The following is a 14,017-nucleotide window of genomic DNA, read 5'->3' as shown; positions in this document are numbered from 1 at the left end:
CCGCGCTGAAATACTCAATGTGATGAACGACCACTCTGATTCCGACCGATTTATAAAGGCAATCCACGCCATTTGCGAGTCGAAGAATGGCTTGTGTAACAGCTGATGGAGACTCTCCGAAATCAAGGAACTGCAAATGAGGAAACTTTTAAATTATAAATTAAAAGATCGTTAAACGTAAAATCACTTATTTGTTTGCGATCAATTTATTTGGTCGTAGCGTGGATAATATCACTCACCAGGTCTTGTGTAATTACAAACACTGTTTCCATGTATTTGGTTCTGTCTTGGATGTTTCTCTTTTTTCTTGTTCCCAATATTTCGTCATCATCAAAGTCTACAAAAATCCGCCACTTACACACTATAAGACAACTATGGGTATAAAGCGCACATAGGCAAAGTGTCTGAGAGGCAAATGTTTTTTGACCGCCATATCTCTCGCAAGCGCAATTAAAGTTTACACTTTCAAGAACACCAGTATGAAGAAATACATATTGCGAAATACCTGCAGTTGAAGAACCAACCACGTCTGGGAGGTTAATCAACAGATCTCCACCACAGGACGAAGTTTCATTGGTTTCCACTGAAGATTGGCGATATGCCTTATGGCCATTTCCGTGGGGTTTAATTGCGACGGGATCAGGCAAAACAATGACACCACTGTACGATTAAAAATATTTAGATCATCATGTTTTAATACCTGTAACCTCTTGGGAATAGAACAATTCTCACTTCATAACATCTTTGACATCAAACCAGGCATCCCAAGATTGGCTCGTTTCTCCCAAAATGTGAGCAGAACCTATATATTGGCTGAAGTCAATCTCCTGCGAAATAGTGTAACCTGCTTAGTAAATTGTGTAACTGTTTTCGTATTCGGGGTAACCGCCATCCAAAATAAACCTGTTTATTAAGCGATGTAGTTTGACCGTTGGATCCGTCTTCGACCAACAGGCTTTTTCCGAGTAGAGCTACGTTTAGTTCCAAATTGATGCCGTAGGTTACGCCTTCAAACTCAACTTGATACGTGCATGTTTCTGCGTGGAGTCCATCGCCTGTCTGAAGCGAAGATTGTGTTTAAGAAAGGATTAGTCAACTTTTGTTACGCATATCACTGCGGTTCTTTAGCTGTCCCACTCTTGACAATAACCAGTAATAAAATAATTTTTAAACACAATCTTAACCAGTAATGAAACATTTTCATTTCATGCGCGAAGACGTACAAATTTACACGAGCAAAATCTAAAGCAACGTTTCTAGACATCGAAAGAGATTAATACTATTTTTCTCAAGTGTGCAGTTGTGCAATTGCATTGGGACCATGCTGATTTTTGTTGCTGATTCTTACTGAAAGCACGCGATCTCGACAATCGACTTTTTGAGCTAAATTATCCATTGAGTCAAGTTGGTTTTAGAAGTGGGGAAAAAATGAAATAATGTTTACTGCCGAAATGCAACATGCTTACACTTACACCAGGGTTTATTTCAGTTGAGAGTGAATCGCTAAGTTCTCCGTCGTCCAGCACTTTTTTCGGAAATACCGATTCGTAGTTCTTCAGAATCTCAGCACCTGTTTGATAAATTTGTATCAAAACAGGTATTTTTGTCGATTAAAAAACTACAGCTACCTGTTTCGAAGCCACACATGGCAACGGCAATTATTTACAACCATCATAGCGTAATTAAGAGTGGATGGTATAGACACGCTTATTCTTTTGTTATTCTTTTTCCGTAAGTTATTCGCTTACGAGCTGAAATGATAACTTGTTTTTTTTTCTTATTCTTGATTCAGGATGACCAAAAAACTCTCGAAAACGACAGCACTGTCAAGCACGGCAGATACCACATATTTGACCAACACCCAAGTTATCATTCCAGCTCAACGTTCCATGCTATTCTGCAGCTTTCAACGAATGATTTTTTACCACATTGCTTTGCATAAACATGAATTGACGGTGGCCGAAGGGCTAAGCTTGTGTATACTTTGTGCGATACATCTTTAACCAAGACGACTTACTTTTGCAATTTTTTGTTCAACACTGCCGCCTTAAGTATTGCGTGTGTTGAATAAACTACCTTATTTCGCGTAAACCCACTCTTCATTTAAATGGTAATACAGTTTACCACACACGTGGCGTATCTAGGATTGTGTAAACAGCGGGCAAAAAAATAATTTTTTTCACTGTGGTCGATTTAAATTTTGGGAAAATTATTACCGGTATGATAAGCTTATTAGTCATCACTGGGTTGCAATTACATAGGCTAGTGTGGTGTTACATAAAGACGTACAAACAGTAAGAAGTTTTATTGATTTAATTTGTTTTGAAACTGCCACAAAAAACTACCCAAGATATAATTGTATTGTTAAAAAAACCTATGAAATGTTACAGAAATCGGTCACTGAGTTGAATACCAACTGGAGTTTTAATGTCTGTTTGAGATGGTTTTGCAAAATTAGTTTTTTTCGTCGTATCTCAAACCTAGCTGATTCCTCATACGCAATCAAATCCTTTCACATAGTTGTACAATAGCTATAGAAAATCTTAACCTACCGCGTGTTTGGTGCGACGCGCCCAGCAAAAATACAATCAAACACAATCGTACAAAAGCTTGGTTTACCATCGTGGACTGTTTAATGTCCACAACACAAATCAATATACAAGCGCTGAAGAGATGTGCTGATCTGTTTTCTTCGGGCAGTGCTCTACTCACCACAACAATTTCCTGTTTTTAAACAATTACAATGGATGTTAGCCGTAGATGCGTGTCCTTATCTCGGATATATACCTCGTCTCGATTTCCGATATGAGTTAATCATCATAACACGTAAGCAAAGCTGATACAATATCTTTTGCCGTAATAAAACCTGTTTACTCTTCGCCTTATGCGTTTACACACCATTCGATTTTTTCGCTTCTGTATTTATCAAAATTCGAGTTTAGACGAACAGGAAACAGAATGGGAGTTTATTTTTATGTCACTTTTAAGTGATTTACGAAGTAGTACTATAAAACTTTGCCATACCTCCGGGATTGTGTTGAGCCAAAAAGAAAGGAAGAAAAGTGTCGCGTGGTCATTCGAACACATTGTGACAGTCCTTACTCACAGCTTAATAACTAATAGTGTAATTTTTACTGGGCCCAGTCGGTAAAATTTTGAGGACACTTCCGCATTTATTTTTACTAAACTTTTCACACAGCAGCCGTCACCAAGAAATGGAGAAAATTCAGATCCAGTATAAATTAAACCTTCATCACTTGATCAAGCATTGTAACAACATTGCATAATAGGCGCCACTGATTGCAAAGCCAGACAATCAAAAACAAATAAAAAAAATTATAAACGAGAAAAATAAAATGTCTGTGGAACGACCAGTTTTTTCCCTTCTTGAAGTTCCTTTATCGATCTGCAGCCTAGAAAATAAGCAGAAGTTGCAAATACATAAAAAATATATGAAAAAATCTGCCTAAATTACCACGGTGCACCAACAAAGCCCATCGCCTATTTTTTTGCAAATCTGTGGCTGTGGTTTCAGGAAGACTGCACTGATATAAAAATATGGATCCGACGAAGAACGGCGGAGTTATGTGCGTAAAAATATGGATCCGACGAGTAACGGCAGAGTTAAGTTTTGTCGCATGAAAAAAAGGTTTTGTCGACTAGCGCCTCTTTGGTGTTTTTTTTTTTGCACATACAAAAATTTTATATTATTTGCTTGTTTTGGGAAAGATATTGAATGTAAAATAATATATTTCAGACATCATACCCATTAATTGCATAGAAGTTTTAAATTCATCCCGTAGAATAGTCAGAACGTTTTTGACACCCTCCTCTCCCTGTCAAAAAAATATTACTCGAAAAAAATGTTACAGATAATAGAAAAGCACCGCAGGAAATTTTCTGTATTAACAACTACTTAAAGCCAAATTACTCTTGTAACACATTGCAACAAAATGCTTTCAACTCACATTGTACGCAAGACCCCAAAGCACAGGTCTACCAATGAACACAGCCTTGGCACCAAGGGCAATAGCTTTTAAGACATCTGTTCCTGAGCGAACCCCACCATCAAGAAATACGTCGCACTTTCCATTTACAGCTTGCACCACTTCTGATAGTGCATCGATCTTAACAAAATTTTCCATTATATATCAGGTTAAAATGTCTGATACAGCAACATTGAAAGTGGTTGAACCTTTTCATCTGTATGTTATCATTTAACCTTTACGTAATACAACTCTAAACCACTATGTTTTATTTCTCCAATATCTAAGCTACAAAAAATAATTGGAATTTTTTTTACTGTAGCTGGAACACCATCCAACTGTCGAGCTCCATGGTTGGAAACAACTATGCCATCTACTTGATGCTCTACAGCTTTTATTGCCATTTCCCCTGAAACCATAAATGTTTTGCATTAAAATGTGGATTAATTGAGTTATTACGTATGCTCACTTGTAACAATTCCTTTTAACACTACAGGCAACTTGGTGATTTTCTTTAACCATTCAACATCAGACCACTGCAAGGCTGGGTCAATCATGGAATTGACATAGTCTGCAAGACCAGAATTATCAGAACTTTTTACTCCATCTGCCTGGGCAGGCATTTTGAAGTTGGCAAGTCTGCAAAATGACCAATTCAGATTGCAAGCCAATTTAGTCAAAGGGTCATATTAAGTGCCCAAGCCTATGTATACAGCAACACACATTTTTGACTATTAAACTATCAGCAATACATTTTACCTACTTAAACACAGGAGGAAGGGTAAATTGATTTCTAACATCATTGTATCGGCGTCCAAGAACTGGAGTGTCCACAGTCAAAAAAATACCCTTGAACCCATTTTTCTCTGCCCTTTCAACTATTTTTCTGGTCACCTCTCTGTCCTAAAAGAATGAAAATATACTTCGATCTAGAAAATATATCTTTGGTAAAGATCTGTTCTTATACAAAAGAGTTCTTTAGTCAAAAGACTTTAGGGTAATAATTAACCTTGTATATGTATAACTGCATCCACTTCAAAGAGTTTCCACATTTCTCTGCAACTTCTTCAATGCTTGTTGTTGCCCAAGTACTTAACATAAACCCAGATCCAACAGCAGCTGCAGCTAAAAGTTGAAAGAAACAATAGCAATTGTTTTTATCTGAGCATTTTTGACAAACCTTTTGCAACAGAAATCTCTCCTTTTGGATTAGCCATTTTATTCATAGCAGTTGATGCAATGCATATTGGAATGGCAACTTTTTCACCGAGCACTGTGGTCGTTATATCAACTTGTGAAACGTCATTCAGGACTTGAGGGCGCAAACGGTATCTAACAATAAAAACATTAAACACACACAGATTTTATTTTAAAGAAACAATTTGCAGAGAGGTTCAAAACTAAAAAGAAAATCGATAAAGTACCTTTTAAATGCATCACAGTTGTCTTGAAGAGTTTGTTCGTCTGTTGCACCACTGCTGTAATAATCCCAAGCATTTTTTGCTAAGCATTCCTTTGCCAGTTTTTCAAAATCTTTTGTGCATACCGGTTTAGGTATGTGAGAAACTTTTGGTGAAGGTCCATTGCAGGATGCATCTTCAGGAAAAGTCATCTCTCCTGAATTGGAATTGCAGAAGAAAGCAGCAACCTGCACAGTGCACACTAAGATCACGTTTTTTGTTTACCTTCTGCAACCACTCAACCGTGGAATTACAGCTGGGTCGATTTTGTTCGTTCAATTACAGGAAGAGAGGAATTTTGATAAATTCAGATTCATTTGTCGAATTCTTGCACAAATTTTTTTACGACACATGTGCTTCCACTAGTTTTGAACAAATATTTATTATTCATCATGACATACGTTTTAGTTGAACGCGTTCACTGTCATGCTTCAATGCCTCACGTGGATCACAAAAGTTAATCTCAAAAGAAGTAAAGTGTTGCGTGATATTAACGTTTTACTAAATCTAAGTTCTTTCTTTACTTTTTGTTTGTTTGCAATTTTTTAATTAGTATGTTCCGCATAGACGGTGTTTGCTGGGGAGACCATATTTATTTAATAACCGTTAGAATAGTAAGTGACGATTTGCAGTTAAACCTTTAAATTTGCAAAGTCCATTGGTCGAAGAAGTGTGTATAGCTGAGTTACAAAGCCACTGAAACATGAGTGGACAATGTAGTACGAAGTCTATGTGTGCTATATGTAAGAAGATTGAATTTAAGTATACATGTCCAAGATGTAATGTTCAGTACTGCAGCAAGGACTGCTATAAATCAACTGAGCATTCTGCTTGTTCTGAGTCATTTTTTCGTGATTGGTTTGTTCAAGAAATGAAAGAACGTAAAGTCACTGCTGGGGAACAGGAACGAATTATGTCAATGTTACAGAAAGTGGAAGAGGAAAATCCCATAGAAGATTTTCTGGAAAACGAATGTGCTGCTCCGCTTGAAGAAAGATTACAGGACTTGAACATTGATTCTCTCGATGAAAAAGATACTGAAAAACTGTGGGACCTATTAACATTAGAGGAAAAAGAACAGTTCAGCATATCTGTTAAAAGTGGAAATCTTTATAGGACATCTGAAATCCCACTGAACCAAGCATGGGAGCCTTGGTGGTGCGAAAAAGACAGCTTAGTTGAGGATGTAAATGAACCATTACACTCCAGAAATAAAAACATTCCCAAAACTATTGTTTTTCCTCAGCTCTCTGCATTGTTGCCCAATGCCAAGGAACCTTCTCCATTTCTGGCCTTTAACCTTCTGAACACATTGTATCCGTATGTTTTGTTTCAGAGGTTATACAATGGATGTGGTGTAAGTGAGTTTACTGACAGTTTTGCTGACTGCTGTTTGGAAGCATCAATGTATTTGTGCAAAAACCAAACTTTCAGCGATGCTGAAGAAGCACTTGTTAGTGCAATGAATACAGCCGTCGAAATTTGTAAAAAGGAGGATATTGATGTCAATCAGGAAACCCTCATAGAAGCCCTGAAGGATGTTGGCCAATTACTGACTGGCCCAAGTTTCAACAAAACTCATGTCTATGTATGCTCTGCCTTATCTGATTTACATAATGTATATTGTACGTGCAGAAAAACACTGAAAAAGAAACAAGCCCAGGAAGACAAAAGAAAACGTTTGTTTGGAGTCATGAAAAAACTAGAATTTCTAGTGTCTTGGAGTTCAGAGCAAATGGACACTTTTCCTCTTTTGGCCATTGAAAGCCTTGAAATATACAAAAAGAAAAAAGCTGAGTTAGCTACCCACATGCAGTTACGCAAAACTACGTCAAGAAAAGAAACCAAACAACAACACAAACCATTGATTGAGGAAATTTAAGCATCTACTTTTGTAACTTTGTAGTGAATATTAATTGTTTTTGTTTGAAAATGCACTTTTTGGTCATGTTTTAAACTATGTTTTGAGACTTTTACTTTTAATATTTTCTTTGCAAATGGTAGAAAGTAGAGAAATGTATGGGGGGCAGGTAAAGTCTATTATTGCTAACCAAAGTTGGGAATCTGTTCCTTTGGTGGTTGGTGGAAAAGCAGCTCTAACTCCCAAGTTTAAAGATCTTATCCAGTTTGAAGAGTTAACTGAATACTCTTTGGTAAGTTTCTTTTTGTTGTTTTTTTTATAAAACAGTTAAATTATTCCCGCCATATTGTTAAAGTTTGAAGGTGATGACACTAAAAAAGAAAAAGATGAAGTTGCCATTCGAAAAGATCAAGTGCTTTCTTCAAAACAGAAAAAAAAGAATCGTCTTGCTAAACGAAAGGCATTAAAAAGAAAACTGTCGTCTCAAGACTCCAACACAAAAAATACTACAGACACCCAAAAAGTATCTCCACCTCAAAAAACAGTAGATTCAGGCCAAAAGAAAAAGACCAAATTTAATGGGAACTCTAATGCTAAAAGTGTCCCTGAAAAGAGCGACACTGTTAAATCAGTTGACACTTCACAGTGGAATTCCTTGTTGGTTCCAGAACAAATACTCAAAGCTTTATCTGAGCTTGGTTTTTCAAAGCCAATGCCTATACAGGAACAGGTATATATTAAAAGCTACAACAATTAATTTAAAAATATATTTACACTTCTAAGTTTCATTTCATCTATTACATTTTTGAACAAAAAAACTCTGTTGCATTTCATTTATGTACATTGGTATGTAGGTTCTGCCAATTGCAATTCGGAACAAGAAGGACATTCTTGGAGCAGCTGAAACTGGAAGTGGTAAAACTTTAGCTTTTGGCATCCCTTTGCTTTACCACCTGATAGAGGAAAAGGAAAGAAATCTTCTACCAACCACTGCTAAGGATGAAACAGAAATTGGAGTAAGCATAATTACAAACTTCTTGCCCTAATAAGAATGGTCAAAGCATGGAACATTTAATTTCATGGGTATTTGATATTTTTACAAAAAGAATGAAGAACCCTCAAGTGATTTTGAAGATGATGAATTTTTAATTGATCAAATTGATCAAAATCAGAAAACTCCTGTTGAAAAAGTTTTGCCAGCTCTAATTTTGACCCCAACAAGAGAACTAGCAATGCAGGTAATTGCTGTGTGTAAACAAGGTGTTGTTGCAGTGTGATCATATCTCAACATACATCCAGGTGAAAAATCATTTGACCAGTATTGCCAAGTACACCGGTCTATGGATAGTGTCAATAGTTGGTGGCATGTCAACGCAGAAACAAACCAGGCAACTTTCAAAGCAACCTGACATTGTTGTGGCAACTCCTGGACGTCTGTGGGAATTAATGGACTCTGGTAGGTCTTGACCAATGACAATTCCTCATGTAAAGATAGTATATATATATATTAAATTTACCACTACCAAATTTACCACAAAAAGTTTCAAAAACATATCTACCACTTGAAAAGGAATGATTTTGCAGGGCATCCATATTTGTCGCATTTATACAAGCTTCGATATCTGGTCATCGACGAAGCTGACAGAATGTTGGAAAAAGGCCATTTTGAAGATCTTGTTCGTTTGCTTGATGTTATTAAAAGACAAGGAGGCAGTAAGGTAATTACAATGATTTAGAATCATAACGTATGATGTTCGCCATCACAATGCAAAAAGTTCACCATCACACTGCAGGCCACTAGATACATATCGTTAGAGATAAGTCCAGGTCAAGGAAACATCGCAAGGTTTTCCTAAAAAATATAATTCAAACAATTTTTTGTGTGTGTAAGCTGCACACAGATGGCCACTGTTTCGACCTAAAAGGTCTCATCAGTGCAGCTGGTGTGACTATCAGACGACTTTGCTGACCAAACGGCCAAGCAAAGACTTCCACTTTGTGGTGTCTATACAATCACTGTCATCCGTTGGGCACCAAACTAGGTGCAACCTTACAGAGAAAACAAGGTGGAAACACTATGGCCAAGCAAAGCTCAATCAATAGTGCCGTCAAGCCCCGTGTCACAATAATCATATGATAAGCAATATGGAGCCAATAATATATTATTTGCTCCACATCGCTTATCATATAATTTTTTTTTCTTACCATCACCTCAAAATTTAAAAGTAAAAAAATCGGTACAAACGATGATTTTTTGACGAAGTTTTCTTTGTTGGTTACAGAAGCGCCAGACGTACATATTTTCTGCAACACTTACCACTGTCCATCAGGCCCCGATTCGCAAGCAAGGTAAAGGTGGCACAGAAGTCCCGACTAAAAACGTCAAGTTGGACAAGCTCGTTAAACGGGTCGGAATGAGGCAGAAACCTCATGTGGTAGATCTGACAACAGTAAGCAAATGGATTTGCCCGTAGTTTTACAAAATCAATTGATTAAAAAATGTCCGTATGTGTTATTCATGAACATCTCTAGAAAGACCTACTAATATTTCATACACAAGATCCAGTTCCGAATTTATAATTTTTTGTTATATTTCTAAAAAAGCCATTTGATGCCATTCCAACAGTGCCGTCTCGATTATGAAAAACAAGCATGTTGCCCGATTCAGGAACATTGTTCTTGTTTTTTTTTAGTCGAAAGTGACGGCGGAAAAACTATCGGAAGCGAAAATAGTTTGCGATGTATCCGAGAAAGATTTCTATCTTTACTACTTTCTGAAATCGTACCCGGGAAGATCACTGGTAAGAATTTTGCAAGTAAATATTTATGTTCAGTCGGAACAGTAGACCAAAGGTCCCCAACCTTTTTAGCGCTACCGACTCGGTTCCACGTAGGAACTATTTCCACGCCCTAAAGATATGACAGATAAATACAGTGCATCCGTCTGCCTGTTGGTGGGAACAGTCGGCGCAGTTAGTTTGATAGTAGCACTGATGATCAACACAGTTTGTGTTTGAAACGTCTGCTCAATATGTCATTGACAAGAATCTTAGCTTTGGCATTTCTATTTAAAGAAATGCAACATTGATTAATAACGATTGTTAGAAGTCACAACTCTCCATAACACTGTATTAGTGGAAACCTTTATAATGGCATGCGAGAGTTATTGAAACCTGTGTTGAAGTTGCAACCTGTGTTCGTTGTTCGCGTGTGCAATCCCCAAGTTATGGCCATTAATTTGTTCCTCCTGTATGGACCAGTTACAAATACTTGCGACCAGGTGCTTGAGGCTCATTGCATCAGACCAGGTTACGAATATTAATGATTTACATACCGTTTGGTGGAGCAACAGAGCCGATAGATGCACAACACAAAATTTTCGATGCGACGTTTTGCCCGGTATTAATTCCTTTTATCAATGCTATTTTTCAACGATATTTTATTTTATTTCTTTTTGTTTTGTTTATTAACAAACAAAACAAATTCCAGATATTCACAAACAGCATCGACTGCATCTTCCGCTTATCTGGAATCCTTGAAGTTTTAGGATGTCGTCCGCTTCACATTCACGCTAAGATGCAGCAACGACAACGACTGAAACATCTTGAACGATTCAAGGCCGACGACCAGGCAATTATGATTGCCAGTGACGTAGCGGCACGAGGTATGAAATGCATCTCGTGTGTTTTAAATCACCAGTATTCGTTGCTACTGTGCTTGCAAATGCTAATTGTAAAACATTATAAATTTGTGGGGATACTGGCAAAAATGCTTATTTTTTTTGAAAAAATCCACATTGAGTGAGTTTTGCAATTTGTAATTTCGCTGCCCGGAGCTACTTATGCGTGAAAAATGGGTTGCGGGGCATTCACCAAACAATGGGTAAAATTTTGGTGAAAATTTGCAAACTATTTAAAAAGTTATTTACTTGTGGTTAACTGGCGACTTTCATTTAAACGTATGTTAACACAACCACTTACCACACACTTAGTCGGGGTTTTTTGGTCTATTCGCCGCGCGAACCAAACTCAAAGAAATTTCACGGCCCTTTTAATCGTGACGGTATGTGTACTCGATATGAAAGGTAATCGGCCCATTATCTCCAGATTATCAAATCCAAACTACTCAATGTAGGTTTCACGATGGAGGTCCCGAGCAAACGCTAAAAAATCTCCAGTGCCTTTGGCGGTGGAAATTCTTGCTCCTAATTGAGAGAACAGTCGCATTTGTTTATGCCGCGATATTTTGCTGCAAAGCCAAACTTTCGTCGTGCATTTTTGCTCTGCAGAATGATGAAAGCCTCAATTGTCCCATTCACGGTCTTGCATCATGCAACGAACAATTGCCTATTTTGGGGGCAATGCCTTAGACAAAAATGCCATTATAAGCAACGGAATCAGTCATGTTTTTGGTCAGCTGCAGACAGGTCCACTGTTTCGACCTAATAGATCTGCTCATTATGTGGTGACCATGCAGTCGCTGTCAACGATTTGGTAATGAACTAGGTGCAACCTGTCGGAGACAATCCCAAAAAACGAATTGTTTAGTTTTACCTATTGCTGATTACATAGTCGCAATTGCATGTCCAAAACTTGGCTGCGGTAAAACTTGTTTTGATTGCACTGTTTTTGGTCGCAAATCGAATTCAATCGCAATTCAATTCCAACTTCCTGTCATACAGGAAACCGTTTTTATTAATACTTAAAAGTCGTGTAGCGGAACAACATTATTTTTATTTTAGTGCGCGCCTAAATTTGTAACTTGCATGATGGGTTATTTGATTGTACAGTTCTGTATCGCCATTTTAATGCTAATCGATAAAGGAAAAGTTCTGTATTGCCACTTTAATGCTAATCGATAAAGGAAAACGTTCGTATTTTTATTACATTTCCGAAGACAAACCGTGACTTGTATTAAGTCAATGCCTGAAAGGAAATCGTGGAAATTCTGGCGCCTTGAAACTCGTGAACTGGAAAAAGGGCCGATTTCCACGTAAAAACACACTCGTGAGAAGATGATCGCAACGATATTCAAGTTTTTCTGCATATGTGGCGATTCCGCGCTTTTATCGATTCGTTGCGTCACGCGGTGGCGCACATGGGTCGCTTTGACGTCATTGGAGGTTTCAACTCTTTGTTTTGCCCGACAGGTCTCGATATCCCGGATGTAAAGCACGTGATCCACTACCAGGTTCCCAGAACTATGGAGACTTACATTCACCGAAGTGGGCGATCGGCTCGGTCTGGTATGTACCATTGTGAAATTATTTCAACACCCAAACATTGAGACCCTTTGAAATCGTCCGTTTTAACCGATAAAAAGTTTTAACACCGACGCAATTTCCCATTTAATTGCAGGAAAAGAAGGCCTGAGCTTAATGTTCATCTGCGCTGACGAAATGCTCTTCTACAAGCGTTTGTGTCGCTCCTTAAAGAAAGACGACGGTTTTCCTCTTTTCCTCGTCAACCAGAATTACATGGCCGCTGTTCGCAAACGGGTGAATGTGGCTCGGGACATCGACCGAATGTCGCACAAAATCAAAAAGGTTGGTCTGTGTATGCAAACTACCTTGCTCCATGTATACAGTGTGACTGGATGTCAAAACACAAGAAGAGTATTAGACAGAAAATTAATCATTTTTCGCGAAAAACAGTACGCAGAAAGCCAATGAAATGGCACGTTTGGCGGATAAAATCTTTAGAATTGTTGCCTCGGGCTCAGGATATTCGGTGATTTCCTCACAGAGATTCACAATCTGGAAAGCACCAATTTTTTCCGAAATCAAAAGAACTTTTAAATTTTACTTTTCGTCCCAATTATTCGCATATTTGTGGCATTGCTGGCCGACAAAGTCGTGCTGATGATTTAAAGTAAGATTTTTCCGAAATCAAAAGAACTTTTAAATTTTACTTTTCGTCCCAATTATTCGCATATTTGTGGCATTGCTGGCCGACAAAGTCGTGCTGATGATTTAAAGTAAGAAGCGCTACTAGATTTCTATCGTGATGACTAACTCAAAAGGATCGGTCTTAAAACCTTTCACTTGTCATAATCCCTACAATTACGCTGCTATGTGTGAAAATTAATTCTTTTCGCTTATGAAATTCTATGTTAATTTTACACTTTTTAAGGCGAACCTTCACAACGACTGGTTTAAAAAGACTGCTGACGCAATGGAGATGGAGGTGGACGATGATATGCTGATTGAAACTAGCGGTGACGACGAAACTAAGCAAATAGTAAAATCGAAACGACAACAGCTTGAAGCCATGCTGAAGAAACCGATCTTCCCAAAGGGCTTCTCGGGTATGGAATCATCTGCATAATTTCGGTTGCGGTGATAAGCTCAGCGCCTAAAGACGTGCTCTTCGTGGAAACCAATGCAGTGACGTTTTCCGGTTGCACATGCGCGTAGCTGCTACTAATTTACTAATCCATTTTCAATGTTTTTTACAGGAAAATTTATCACGCAAACCGGTGAACTGTCCTTGCCCGGTATTAAAACTGGAGATGCGTTCGACCACAGGAAAGCCAACAAAAGAAAAGTACCGCGGCCGAAATAATGAATAAAAAAACAGCGGGAAGAACTACGTCATTGTGTGGTTTACAGAGCAGTTATTTGTTCTGATCGTAAAATTTAGCTATCTGTGCCCGTGGACTCCGTTAGAAGCTTCATATGACACAGGTCGTCTTCTTGTTATGGAAGATAC

The 14,017-nt window shown here is 38.0% G+C and overlaps 3 protein-coding genes across 3 annotated transcripts; 2 read left to right on the top strand and 1 right to left on the bottom strand.

Annotated features, from left to right (window-relative positions):
• Window positions 1–3,153: 3,153 nt before the first annotated feature.
• On the bottom strand, window positions 3,154–5,652 carry LOC145897800 (2-Hydroxyacid oxidase 1-like). Its single transcript, XM_082986245.1, has 9 exons — window positions 5,411–5,652; window positions 5,167–5,318; window positions 4,996–5,111; window positions 4,750–4,889; window positions 4,456–4,625; window positions 4,304–4,395; window positions 3,969–4,127; window positions 3,767–3,836; window positions 3,154–3,413 (listed from the first exon to the last, which is right to left on the bottom strand). The coding sequence occupies exons 1-9, from the start codon at window positions 5,596–5,598 to the stop codon at window positions 3,337–3,339; spliced, it is 1,164 nt and encodes a 387-aa protein (XP_082842371.1). The 5' UTR covers window positions 5,599–5,652; the 3' UTR covers window positions 3,154–3,336.
• A 467-nt stretch (window positions 5,653–6,119) lies between these two features.
• On the top strand, window positions 6,120–7,328 carry LOC145898163 (zinc finger HIT domain-containing protein 2-like). The gene has a single exon (XM_082986596.1). It carries the CDS (start codon window positions 6,150–6,152, stop codon window positions 7,326–7,328), a length of 1,179 nt encoding a protein of 392 aa, XP_082842722.1. The 5' UTR covers window positions 6,120–6,149.
• A 127-nt stretch (window positions 7,329–7,455) lies between these two features.
• LOC145898672 (ATP-dependent RNA helicase DDX24-like) lies at window positions 7,456–13,888 on the top strand. Its single transcript, XM_082987219.1, has 13 exons — window positions 7,456–7,599; window positions 7,663–8,037; window positions 8,162–8,323; window positions 8,414–8,545; window positions 8,607–8,763; window positions 8,892–9,025; window positions 9,590–9,757; window positions 10,001–10,108; window positions 10,797–10,971; window positions 12,457–12,552; window positions 12,665–12,852; window positions 13,439–13,613; window positions 13,764–13,888. Exons 1-13 carry the CDS (start codon window positions 7,462–7,464, stop codon window positions 13,868–13,870), a joined length of 2,115 nt encoding a protein of 704 aa, XP_082843345.1. The 5' UTR covers window positions 7,456–7,461; the 3' UTR covers window positions 13,871–13,888.
• Window positions 13,889–14,017: the final 129 nt, after the last annotated feature.

The sequence above is a fragment of the Ascidia mentula genome, chromosome 4 (assembly GCF_947561715.1).
Source record: "Ascidia mentula chromosome 4, kaAscMent1.1, whole genome shotgun sequence".
NCBI classification, from domain to species: Eukaryota; Metazoa; Chordata; class Ascidiacea; order Phlebobranchia; family Ascidiidae; genus Ascidia; species Ascidia mentula.
Note: the sequence above shows the minus strand (reverse complement) of the source record. Positions and strands in the feature narration are given on the sequence as shown.

Coding starts and splice junctions, on each gene's coding strand:
- LOC145898163 (XM_082986596.1), top strand. CDS start 6,150: ATGAGTGGACAATGTAGTACGAAGTCTATGTGTGCTATATGTAAGAAG.
- LOC145898672 (XM_082987219.1), top strand. CDS start 7,462: ATGTATGGGGGGCAGGTAAAGTCTATTATTGCTAACCAAAGTTGGGAA. Junction 8,546..8,606: donor CAAGAGAACTAGCAATGCAG/GTAATTGCTGTG, acceptor ACATACATCCAG/GTGAAAAATCATTTGACCAG. Junction 12,853..13,438: donor TGTCGCACAAAATCAAAAAG/GTTGGTCTGTGT, acceptor ACACTTTTTAAG/GCGAACCTTCACAACGACTG.
- LOC145897800 (XM_082986245.1), bottom strand. CDS start 5,598: ATGACTTTTCCTGAAGATGCATCCTGCAATGGACCTTCACCAAAAGTT. Junction 4,890..4,995: donor TGCAGTTATACATATACAAG/GTTAATTATTAC, acceptor TCATTCTTTTAG/GACAGAGAGGTGACCAGAAA. Junction 3,414..3,766: donor AACTTCTATGCAATTAATGG/GTATGATGTCTG, acceptor CTTATTTTCTAG/GCTGCAGATCGATAAAGGAA.